Source organism: Mastacembelus armatus, chromosome 10 (assembly GCF_900324485.2).
Source record: "Mastacembelus armatus chromosome 10, fMasArm1.2, whole genome shotgun sequence".
In the NCBI taxonomy this organism is placed as follows: domain Eukaryota; kingdom Metazoa; phylum Chordata; class Actinopteri; order Synbranchiformes; family Mastacembelidae; genus Mastacembelus; species Mastacembelus armatus.
This window is the reverse complement of record NC_046642.1, coordinates 9,938,680-9,951,903: the sequence shown is the minus strand read 5'-3', so window position 1 is coordinate 9,951,903 and position 13,224 is coordinate 9,938,680. Positions and strand designations below refer to the sequence as shown.

Genomic DNA, 13,224 nt, shown 5'->3' with positions numbered 1-13,224 from the left:
TTGTTACAGCTGTTGATTTGGATAAACAGAAAGCCTGAGGTTGAGATACTGACCGAGAGAATCCGGTCGCCCCTCCTCAGCTCGCCGCTCAAGTCAGCTGGCCCTCCTGCCAGGATGAAAGAGACAAAGATCCCTTCTCCATCTTCCCCACCGACTATGTTGAAGCCCAGGCCTGTGGAGCCCTTGTGCAGCAACACCTTCCTTGGCTCCCTGCCAAACAGAGTCACAGTTTCAGGGTGAAGGGTAAGACAGAGATCATGAAAGAGATGGGTAGAGAGAGATATATAAACAAAACTGAAATCGAGAGAGCACAAACACTTGTGTAGAAAGAAGCTGTTTCACACAACAGCCATCTTACATTAGTTCACACTGTGTATGATTACAAAGTGTGGAGTGCATTCAGTTCAGGCAAATACAAACAATGGGACCCCAGATTTTTTTTTTTTTTTTTTTTTTGAAGATCCGCTCTGAATCTGAGCACTTTAAATACAAACTATGTTTAACCACATAAGGCACATAATGGCTAATAAAGATCTTTTGGGAGACATTGAAAACACTTGGATAACACCGCTCACTCATTAATATGTGAGCAGTAGTGCAAGCAGTAACACAACTGCCTGTTGGCTGTAGCGCTTTCTGTTTATGCATGGCAATCTCATGGAAATGCACAAACACATCCACACCCACTCACCTCAATGTACACAGACACAATGAGCCTCCTCCTCCTTTTTGACAGATCCACTGAAGCTCTGCTTTAGCTTTAGCCACTATGACTCATCCTTACAGCAGGCTATTGAGATTGCCTCAGTTTTAAGATGCTAGAGAAGCCAAACCGCTGTTCTGGTCCAGCAGAAACCCTCTGAGAACACACTTTACACGAGTGCAAACACACATGGGAAGCCCTACATTGGACTCTCTCCAGCACGCACATACACACATGCACACATGCATATATTTCTTATGCAAATGCACAGAGAGCCATACATGAATACACACGCACAAATACACAGTTTCCTTTCTTAGCAGAAAACACTGCATGGTTCCCATTAGTGGTTGTCTCTTGCAGTACTCACCCTGCGGTCTACAGGAACAATTCCTACTCAGTCCCTAATGGCTACACTCTAACTTGCTGTTAAGACCATTTTCCCATAGATGGCAACTATTGCAGCATTCCAGACTTTCAGAATCATACACATTACTGTCTGGAAAAAGTGCTGATTATGCCACTAAAAGAGAGTAAGAGTAGCAAAAAGTCTGACATTGTAAAATGTTGCCTTCTGAAGGACTTCAGAAACTTTAACCAGATTATTAAACTGTTTTGTCAGTTGAATTAACTAAACCTAGACACAGATCTTTTGTAAAACCACAAAACAAACAAGATCAACAACAGCAACATAGTAAGTCTGGATCTGCAGGATTCCTTACAAGTGGTATATGTACAAGTTTGAATAAGGGACAGATTCGTTACAGCTGTATTGACAAGGCAACATTATATTCTTGCTTTTTCCCCACAGTCTTGTAGATTTTTTAGTACCGGAAAGAACTGAATTAAAAAAGGCAAGTGTCAATTTACTTTAAATAAGCTAAACCAACTGGCTTGGTTTCAGTCAAGCCTAAAATAACCTCCCTTACTATCTTGAGCTTTTCACCTCAGCTTGATGAAGCACACAGATTTCCATGGTTACCTTAGTATCCGGATCTGGTGCTTGCTTCTGAAAGAGCATTTGCCAACTGGGTGCTCAGGTCGCCTCTTCGTCAGCGACATGGAAGATGAGATGTTGACCGTGAACATGCTGCCTATGGCACATGTAACATTCATCTCAGAGTTATTCCTCAGCTTCTCTTCCTATCTGGCATACCACTGGGCTACAATTTTAGAAGGTCCTGTGTTCAGGGCCTGATGTTCCCTATTTGATCCTTGTGTGCTGTGATGGGAAACAGCTCCTCTTTGGGCTGTCACAAACGTGCTCTCCCCAGTCATCACCAGCAAGGCAAGACTTAACACTTAACCCTAACACTCCTGCATGAATCATCTTTGTTCCATTCCAAAGGCAGAGGCCAAAATCAGCCCTCACTCACATCTGTAATAACCAGGACTGCATTACATAAAAGCATCAGGATCTGGAAGTGTCAGACTAAAGGTTATCCAAATTTGATCCCCTTTCACACTGTGTGTTCCCTCATCTCTCCTCTGATGCTGCTTTAGGTCCAGCCCCACCTCATATACAACACACCAGCATTCCTGTCTGTCAGCCTGGCCCTCTAGAGACTAGGCAGACAGATTCCCAGAAGCTCCTCGCTAATTTGTCAGTGTAAACAAACTGAGGCGCACAAGAACTGACTTTTATGACTTAAAGGCCTTTGATTTGATGCCCCCAATAGGCTGTGACCTAGCTGCACGCTGGACAGCAAGATACAGGAAAATAACACAGAGACTACTGTGGAATATTTAAACACTTACGGCCTGCATTATTTATTTATTTTTTTTGTAATCTTACAGCTGACACTGCTTTCCAACGGAGGGCTATGCACGTGTATTTCTGCATGCACCATTTCTCCATAAGATGTGAATCGACAAGCCATTTACAAGGAAAATGGGAGTGAATTCTTATAGTTTTATACACAGGGATCAAGTCCTCCCTCCCTATCACAAGACCTGCCTCCACTCCCTCCCCTCCCTTGCCTTTTTCTCCGATGCCAGGAATGTAAACAGTTATAGAGCGGTAAAAACCCTCTCTGTCTGCCCAGCCATTTCTCTAGAGTCTCTTCTCTGATTCAGAACTGAGCCCCCCCCCACCATCACTATATTTTCCCTGTCTGCTTCAGTATTTCGGCTGAGGCGGCCTAAGCTGTGAATGGATATCTGGGCTGTGGGGTTCAGCAGGTCGTGTTGCTGTGGATTCTGCCCAGTAATTGGCTGTGCTTGGCTGATTAATGGTGGACATTGCAGATGGACGCCATTTTCCAAAGACAGACACTACCTCATCTAGCACTTTATCGCTCCCTTTCCCTGAATGGATCCACATCAGCTTATGTATAGAGGCATATACAGATGAATTCAAAATGCTGCTTTATCTCTCTCTGCCTTTTTACTGCTACAAGTCATGCCATAGATTTTCTGTGGCTGCCTCTTCTTCATGGCCTGCTATTTTCTTCTAATTTGACAGGGGAAACGTATTTGCTGCTAAAGTGACAGATAGTTTCAGATATTTCATACCTCTCCATGTGACTAAGAATAAAATTGGAGTGATGAATGATTAGCACCTAAAAGGAGTACTCAGCTGAATCTACTGTGACTACTTTTATATTTAACTTGCCTCTGATTTTGCAGCTTTTAAAATTGCTAACAAAGGTCAAAACTTTCCTCATTACTGACGACTGAATTCTTGTGCTGAGCAAAGTCAAAGGGTTTGTGCTTGTGAGATACATAGTTACTGATTAGCTCACCTGCTGCTGCAGTCAACAGGCTTCAGTATTTACATAAAATGTGCCTGAACAAATGAGCAAAACTAGATGCACTGTTGTGTATATCTAATGACTGCAGCCTGTGAATTGTGATTGTGCTCATTGTCACCACTGCACAGAGATGTATGTGTATACCAAACAAGCATACACTCGTATTAAACACAGAGGGTTTGATTTTCATCTAAGTTCAATGTGGACAAAACAACGATGCCAGGGAGCTAGGTACAGCACTAACATATATAGAATGTAGTAATATTGAGGGGTGGGGTGTGGTATGTTGGGGCATGTGCCTTTGCTGAGAGCACTGTGGGGGATGTGCAGATGGGTAAAGGGCCAATAAAAGCTCTGAGTCACTCCTCACAACAGGCTGCTCCACTTATGTGGAAGACTATGCTTGCATATATTTAAAAAATCCCACCCTGGTCAGACCCGATGGGGCAGGTTCTTGGGCTGGAGGGACATGTCTGCTATCCGCCTGTCAGTCTGATGGAGCCGGATGCTCATTTGGTGTGACTGGGATCAAGTCGATTGTCCACCATGATGTCCTCGGAGACAATGCCACTCTGATTCTGATTATACAGCAGACACGGCACACAAGCCAACTAGGGGCAAACAGGTGCATGTGTGATTACAGAATGTAGGTCATTTTCATTTGCGCTGCTGATTTACAAGTTACAAGTCTAGTCTGGAATGCAGAATGTGTCCCCACAGTTACATGTCATAATTGTGCATGGTACTTAAAGTGTGTGTATCTGCATGTGTGCTTGTATTTGTCAGCACTTTATGATAGAAAGTCTCAGTATAGAATATGTGTGTGTAATTGGTGCTGGCAGCATGGGTGATGACAGGGTTAGACCTTAGTGCTTGGCCTGGTTTTCCCAGCGTGCAGATGAATCATGACAGCTGCAGGACTGTCTACTGCTACTGGTCTGTTGGTCAGATAACGCTCTTACTCCCCTTTACATTTATGGTAACAGCAAAGCTTGGTGTTTATATTTACATACATAGAGCAGCAGGCAAACATTCCAGCGCTGCAAAGCAAAATATTTGTATTGGGTGGCTCCCATAAGCCTTCTCATCCTTCTTTACTGTCCTTTCTTTTAAGCTCCGCAACCTGCCTTTAGTTACAGCTGAACAGCAAGACCAGAAGCTGTCATTTTATCTCTCACACACATACATTCACAAAGCAAAACATCAATGCATGGCATGGGTGCATGACATAGCTTATATGGTACACAATAAAGGCTACATTTACCACAAGCACATAATGTAATAGCAATACTTTGCACACAGAAACAAGGCATTCATCAATGAGGTGATGCACGATGGACAAGGCTGTAGCTATAACAAATAAGTGAAAGAAATCAGCAAAACAAAACCAACAAACAGGAGGCCTTTTGCACATTTGGTAATGCCAAACATTGAAAAAAAAAACAGGCATTGCCATAAATATCATGTATATTATTGTCTTCAGCAGTAACCACCAGTGAAAGTAGCTTGGCCCGAGATAGAGGCTTGGTTTTATCGATGCCTCCTGACAGATGGAATTGAGCAGCTTGTGGGAGCGTGAAGCCCTTTTGGCTGCACTCCTGTGGAGATGTGTTTGTGAAGAGCAGGTACGACTCCATTTTAAACTGCGACAAACAGGGCACTATTGTATGAAATTTATAGATGTGTGCAGATTAGTAGAAAGTTAACAAATAATCCCTCGGGGTAGACTTTTTTAAAATATAAAAAGTTGAGCTAAAAACAAAGCACAAGCAAAAAGGATAAGAAATAAGTTATTTTCTCATGTTTGCTCTGTGGTCATTTGTTGTTTTTCACTAAATTTCATGTTAAATCATGAAAGTCAAATATTAAGTGTCATACAAAAAAAAAAAAAAAATACATAGAGTACCAGTAAATCGAACAAGATAAAAGAAACGCCTGCTCTGTCAACACAGATATGAACCTGATACCCCCTCCCTTGCCTTCTTTCTCTTCTGTCCGCTGCTCCTCTCTATTTGCTACTTCTTGCGTAATTTGCACACAAATGTGGCACAGTGTACTATTGGTGAGGCAGATGGCCTCCATCCCTTATGGCCCAACTCCTGTCTGATGCCAGATCCAGATGCTGAGCTACAGAGAGGAGGGTTAGCTAAGCAAGGTGTGATGGACTAGGTTAGTACCTGCCAGAGAAGGGGAGAGGACCTTGGCACAAGGGAGCAGGGGAAGGACAGAAGCCTCTGTAGAGGGCCTGGGGCACCTTGCTGTCCCCAGGTTTGTGGATGACACTGTAAATAGGTTCAGCCCTGCTGTGGGGTACAGGAATCACAGTGAACGGGACAAGTGTAGGACACAAATAAAGCACACATACCAAACAAAGATGCGACAAATGCACATACAAGTCATGTAGACAGCTTGTACAAGGACATTGAAGGGCCACACAACTAACACTCCTCTAATAACACATTCACTCCACAAAACACATCAACACATAAATGCATGCATGCAATCAAACACACACACACACACACACACACACACACACGCACACATGGGGGAACTTAGTCTACTCCCCAGAGCTGTGGGTTACGATGACTCAAGGCCTTGTGGGATACTCTAATCAAGCCCCTATGAATGCTACTTCTGATGCAGTACTTGGATGGGAGGACAAAGGTTAAACCTCAGCACAACAAATACAAGAAGTGACAAGAGGCTTCTCTCAGCATACAGCCACCACACAGTGCCCAACTATCATATAGTGTGCACCAAAACATGTGCACCAAATTCTAAACAATCCAAAATTTTGTGGGTTCATCCAACTTTTCTTTGGAGAACCTTAAACTACTGTATATACGTATCTTCAAAGAAGCAATGACAACACCTTTAAAACAAAAGTAAAATTGACTTTACTAAGAACAAAGTGAAACTCATGCAAAACCAAAAATAACCAAGTCAAAAATTGACTCATTTAATCTTATGCAATTCATCTCTTTAGCAATGTTACTTCCCTTACTACTTCAACAGTAAAACACAATGAGCTCTTAACTGATACCCATAATTAATCTACTCCATGTGCTATGATTATTTAAACCTACACTCATAGCATCTGTATGAGTGTCACAAAGAAGGCAAATCATTTATAGAGGTGTCGGTCTGTAACCTACCTTGTGAAGTCTTCCTCCCCCAGCATGTGGCGGGGAACTGGCGAATACCTGGACGGGGTGACCTGGGGCGGTGGGTACACTGGTTTGGGCTCCATTGCTCCCATGTAGTTGTGGCTGACGTGGTTGTCCACCATGGTGGGGAAGGCTGGAGGGAGGGCCAGACCAGTAGGTGGAAAGAAAGAATGATTACAACTCAGGTGCAAGAGGAAGACTATGTAAGTCTGACAACATCACCACACTAGTATAAATAATATGACTGAAATATTAGGTATGAAATATGAAATTTTGTAGCAACACAACCCTCAAAAGATAAATCCTACTAACTTCGATGATGCCTTTATTCCGCCACAACTGATGACATTCCTATTATATCTTTATGTACTGTAAACAGTGCTAATTAGCACTGGTGAACAAGGTAAACATTATACCTGCTAAGCAACAGCATGTTGGCATTATAACTTTGAGTTTCTAACAACTTTGGTCTTATTTTCTAGGCTTTCGCCATAATTAGTAGTAGTTGGTGTAGATTTAGTAGGTGTATGAGGAGCAACAGTGCTAAAACAAAGTTAGGTGAGGCAAAGAAACACAAGCAGACTGACAAACTATATGAGGCTTAGTTTAGTCAGACATCATCTAAACCACTTCAAGGGGTCAACCCATAAGGGAACCTGAAAAGTCAGTCTGTGAACTGTAAGTGTTTACATTGCAAAGTTTCATTACATTTAAGGCTTTATGTGATGCCATCATTTCCCTCTCAAAGTGTCTGGTCTCTGTCTGATCACTCCTTGTGTTTTTTTCCCCTAACGTCTTTATAGCAATGTATTTACACTCTCAGATCTCAGCAACTAACGTACGTCATGATAGGAATGGTGGTCAGAACTAGTAAAATGAGATTGTATAAAAACAAAATTTCCCTTAAAATAATCATGTGATATTAAGGAAACTGGCTAGCCTTTTATACCTGCAAAATCATCCCCTGTCTTCTGTGTTGGTGCTGATCTTTACATAATAGACAACTAACACTGACTAATGTAAGATGATTCAGTAATCTACACCCAATGTGTTATATCTGCCAATCTTCTTAAGAGAAAAGACTGGGGACATTTTACTAAAAAGCTGATGTAGCCCCTGTGAAAACACATGAGAGAAAGATAACAGACATAAAAAACACCCCTTTTTCCCCTGAATTTACATTCTTGATAGAGGCAGCTGAGCGTGATAAAACAAGCATTTCAAATCCAGATCATATGACCGGGGTTATACTGGCAGAGCGGGGTTAAGTCTGCATTAAAGACTCGCTTAAACCCCGACAACTGCAAATATTTAGAACATACAAAAAACCCTCAGTTGCCCAGTCTAATACTAAATAACTGTTCTGTGCAAATTTGAGATGCTGCAGCTCAAGATCATGGGCTCTCATGAGCAGGTGGGATGTGAGAAACCATCCACACTCAGTGGGAGGCAGAGAACTGCGCTTGTTGTTGCTGTGGGAAGGATTGTGTGTGTGTGTGTGTGTGTGTGTGTTTGCAAGCATTCACTACATTCATTATGTGGGTGTCTGGGCATAGCAGTTTTGGGGAGAGAACAGTGATCCAACACAAAAATTCATGCAGGCCTACTGAAACCTCTCTGATAAAGATAAAAAGCTGATTCCCTGTGCAAAAAGCTTTAATATGGACCTTGATTTATAAATCACTCTTCTCTTAATGTGAAATGTTTCATATGAATAAATCTGTTCCAGTTTTGGAGCTGGCTACTTACGGTACCAGATTTGCATGTGTATAAACAGCATTCACACTGCAAGGACATATGAAGAAGAGGTAGATACGTACTGCTGGAGTAGTCTGGAGGGGCGTACATGTCATTGAGATGCACGGGCCCTGGCTTGGCCACCTTGAGGTAAACCATATCAGAGGTGTTCTTCAGTGCAGCCACTGCCTCCTCATGACGCACGTCCTGCAGCACTATGTTGTTCACCTGAATGTATTTGTCAAGAAAAGAGAGGAGGAGAAATCACCACCTGAACACCTTGTGTCTTTGCTGCACTGTGACAGCATCACACATCACAGTAGCCAACACAATAATGAATCATAACTCAAAGCTATTATAAAATTTCAGTACATTGAAGTGAAACAGCAGTAGGTATCAGTTTGTCTTTTAAAACATAGTTCCTTGGAAATATACTCAGCCAAATGTTTTTCAAACATCCTATATTTTAGCAGTTTTGGTTATGTTGAAACTACAGTATGTGCTCACTCTCAATAATGTACTGAACTGAACTGAAAGTGGCATTGATCCTGATAATTCTAGTGACATCAGTTGATAAAACACTGTATGTTGCATTTGTGCTTTAAACTATCTGCATTTTTTGGCTTATGATAGCTCTGCCGAACTGCCCTTAAATAGATTCCTTTAAAGTGTATATGACATTTAATAAAATAAGAGTGTTAATTTTTTTCTTGGCAAATATCTAAAAAAGAACTTTTTATTTCTCAAAAGAGCAACCACTTTCCTTTTCTCTGTTGTGAACTGACTACCATAAGGACAGCTGAGCGTCGAGTGTGCCACCACATTTTTTAATTTTAGATTTTAAGTGTCAAGCTATCTAATGGGATATTTTATTTGTAATTTACTACAATCAGGTGCAATGAAAAAGTTAATCCTTTCCAGTTGCCCAGGTGAAAAACATCACATGATAGCTTTGGTTACCTAGATTAGGTTTGACTAATGACATGTAAGTCATTTACAATAAAATAAAAAGTCACAAACATTTTGTAAAATTGATCATGTAAAATTGATCATGAACAAAGTTCTAAATGCCAAATACACAGAGCAATGCCATTTGATTTGAACAGTATGTGTCTGAGACAGAAGGAGGCTCATACAGCTAGCAGGCGGTCTCCAGTCTGCAGCCGTCCATCTTTTTGCGCAGCTCCTCCTTCGATAATCTTGGTAATATAGATACTGTTGTCTCCTGGGATATGTTGGTTCCCAATACCCCCAGCAATGCTGAATCCCAACCCTGGTTAAGTAATACACACAGTTAGGTTTATTCCACATCTGCCTCATCTATGGTAAATAATTCACTTATTAGTAATTGTAGCCATAAAACCATAGTCTTTATCTGTTTTAGCAATTTTTATACTCGTTTATCCTGAAAAAATAAGTAAACTCTACACCTATTTCTACAAACGTGTCTTTAATGAATATAAAAGCAGTGTAGCGATCATTAAATATTATTACATTCATCTGTGTGATATCGAGCATACAAATTTCCATTCAAGTGTGTGACGTGTCCCTGACCTTTGGGCCCTTTCAGCAGGTTCACCTCCAGGATCGTCTCGGGTGGGGCCTGCCTCCGTCGGACCAGCAGCCGCACCACCGGCCCTGCCTCCTTCAGGGCTTCCACTGCCCGGCTGTGTACTACTTCAGACACATCCACGTCATTCACACGCAGCACACAGTCATTAACCCTGTGGAAGGAAATGTTTTGAGGTAACTCTCACATGCCAGTCTGTCAATCAACAGATGACAGCAGTGGAATGAATTCTTTGGACAAAGGCAGGAAGAGACCCTAGCATGGTCAGAGTGATCAGAAACCAAATCACATTTAAAAGAACACTCCATATCATAATTTTTTGCATGTTTCAGACTTTGGTTTTTCAGTGAATCATAACTTTGAGGAAACACACAGAGCCTGGGGCAGAGGGCTGCAGAAACTCTACCTCCCACACAGCACTGCCTGACGGGACATGGTGGTGATGAGCATTACAGAAGAACAAAAAAAGGAGGTTAGAGTGGAGCGAGTACAGAGGGTGCAGAGGAGCTTGGAAAGAGTAGATGGAAGGAACAAGGTGATGAGGAGGAGGAGAAGGGTCACATGGTGAGGAGGGGAACTTACCCGAGTCGTCCATCCATAGCAGCTGCTCCTCCAGGGATAATCTTGGTGATGAAGATCCCCGGATCATCAGGAATGTGAGGATTGTCTATTCCTCCAGCAATGCTAAATCCCAGGCCAGAGTTTCCCTGCACAAAGGTTACGATTGGCATTTTTTTATTATGGAAGAAGAACCAGCACACACATGCTCACATTTAAATGTGAGGGATGGACCCAATGTGGACTCAAGGTCAGTGCAATATGGCTCTTAAGTGAATTGGTATCTCAGAGAAACACGTAATCAATGCAGCCTGCTCCAGGGACTTTTCCAGGCTCTTCTGATATCCGTTTTCATGGACAAGCATGTGTGTCCTTGTGTGTGACAAATGACAATCCTGTGTATTCCATTAGAAGAGGGCACTTCATTCAAAATGTCACGCTTATTCCATCAACTTACAGATAGGCGTCAGCGTTAGAAAGTGTCTCGTGTCACAGAAAAGTGGATTTATGATCTAAAGTAAAAATGAGGTGAAAAGCATCATCCCTATCAAATGACACAGTGCTTCTCACTCTCTGTAGGACACAGACACTACCACCTCCTGTCCTTCACGTCCCCGAAATGACAGAGGACCTATTTGGATCCATTGGGTCGAGGCACACTGCTGCATTTGACAGCTGTGGCCACAGAGACAGGCAGCAAACAAGACAGCTGAGAAAAGACTTCACTTTATTATTTTCTATAATTAATGAGCAACAGTCGCAACAAATTAGGACAGAGGGAGGCTGAGGCCTCCCAGTGTGCTGCTCTGAAGCTGAGAGAGTACACTGGGCCATACCACCAAATGTTACACACCCACAGACCTTTTAAAGTGTGGTTTTGCATACTTTATTTCTGCTTTTTGGATGCAGAATTGCCATTTAGAGTGGAAGGGGCAGTGAAATACTGTGCATCTATCATGGGTTCGGAGGCGCATCTATATGTGGGTGGAATAATAAGCAGAAACATATAGCTCTGCCACTACAAGCTGAACCACGACTGACAAGTGCAGTGGTGCCTGCTGAACAAATGAACAGGAGAGCACTTTACATTTCTGCCGTCTGCTGATGACATGTGCTTCAGGATTATGTAAAAAGCCATGCCTCAATGGTGTTATTCGGCACTCACACAAGAGACATCATACAACAGACATTCTTACTGCAGTGATGTAACAGTTATAACTTCACTAATGCACAGTATCTCATACAATTCTCATGGATATTTACAGAGATTAAGATTCTCATTGAGTGAAAACTGAGCTGCTTACTACCACCTACTGGGGAGAGGAATGTGACAATTGTGGGAAAAAAGTAAAAAGCAACTCACTCTCTCTAAAATGATCTCTTCATATTTATACATCCCATCACTTCCATTTACCTGTCAAAATAAAAAAAAACAAAAAACATAATAGTTAGTTAGATCACAGGTGCAGCATGCACATCTTGTCAACTGAATCCTTTACACAGCAAACCTATATGCAGGTTGACCCGAGGGCCGTGGAGAATAAGATTACTCACAATTTATGCAGAAAATACATTCACCAGTTTGCACCTCAGTGATTTTCTGATTTGTTGCAATCAAAAGTGTCATGCGTTCTTAAAACTGCATGTGCACTGTGACACTAAATGTGCAACTGTAGAACGCACATTCCCCACAAACAGAGAGGTCAATAGGACAAAGGATGTCAGCCCACATGGCAAAGAGTATGTTGCTACCAGGACAAGGCATTTTCATCCACACACACCCAAGCACGCTCATGTGCAGATACAGAGGGATGGTGAATGAGAGAGATATACACTGTACAGAGAGAGAGAGAACAGATACTTACATAAGGGCCCGCATCTAGTGAGTCTGCGTTGACGATGATGGGGGGAGGGTTGGCCTGTGAATATGAAGAGATACACATTATCTCAGTGTGTGAGCCTGGCAGCACACAGACGTAATGCGGTACGCACACTATCACTTGGGAACAAAGTGAACGGATGCCATGGGAACGGTCGGCAAATCTCCCTGGGGCTGAGATTTGGGAGGGGGGGTGTTGGAAAGGTGTGAGGACTGAGAATGAGGACTGGGGCAGAGAGACCACTGCTTATTAACTGCCACAGCCAGACGTCCTGCGGTCACCTCATAAAACAAACCGGCTTGTGTTCCAGCTGTCGGGAACACGTTTATCCCACATCAGCCCCCTCCTCCCCCTTTTCACTTTCATTTCACACACAGAAATAACATCATGTAGTATCACATACAAAATGCAGGATTTTATTCTCCAGTAAACATTCAGTAAACATGACAAGCTAAATATAATAGTCTAATTTTACTCTATACCGAAGGAATTTTAATATTATTTGATATTTGTAATGCTAAAACAATTAGTTGATTAATAGATAATGTACAGAGAATTTTTGACAATTAATTATTTAAAGTATTTATCAAGAAACAATAACAAACATTTACTGGATCCTGTCTCTCAAATATTCAGCTTTTCCTAGATGCCTTTTCTGTTTGAACCATTGGCTGAAAAAAACTATTTGGCCTCTGGTACTTTGTCATTTTTTGCTACTTTTTGATTTTAAGGATAACTGGTTATTCAATTATTACAAATCAAATGTAAAAATAATTGTTCCAGCAGTTGCAGCCCTTTGTTAAATATCTGGAATTAATATTTTATTCTCACAAACAAGCCCAAAACAATTAAT

The 13,224-nt window shown here is 41.9% G+C and overlaps 1 protein-coding gene across 11 annotated transcripts in view; it reads right to left on the bottom strand.

Moving 5' to 3' along the window:
* The window catches only part of dlg3 (discs, large homolog 3 (Drosophila)), a 70,602-nt gene that overhangs the window by 17,255 nt on the left and 40,123 nt on the right, over positions 1-13,224 (bottom strand). For 5 of the 11 annotated variants that reach the window (XM_026330017.1, XM_026330021.1, XM_026330020.2 and 2 more), the window contains 9 exons: positions 12,357-12,410; positions 11,855-11,905; positions 10,516-10,640; positions 9,918-10,087; positions 9,500-9,636; positions 8,447-8,591; positions 6,615-6,777; positions 5,634-5,759; positions 54-210 (listed from right to left, as the gene is read on the bottom strand). In XM_026330017.1, the coding sequence (XP_026185802.1) occupies positions 54-210; positions 5,634-5,759; positions 6,615-6,777; positions 8,447-8,591; positions 9,500-9,636; positions 9,918-10,087; positions 10,516-10,640; positions 11,855-11,905; positions 12,357-12,410 (1,128 nt within the window). The remainder of the gene's footprint in view (positions 1-53; positions 211-5,633; positions 5,760-6,614; positions 6,778-8,446; positions 8,592-9,499; positions 9,637-9,917; positions 10,088-10,515; positions 10,641-11,854; positions 11,906-12,356; positions 12,411-13,224) is intronic. The other 6 variants (XM_026330022.1, XM_026330027.1, XM_026330023.1 and 3 more) reach the window with 3 other exon arrangements.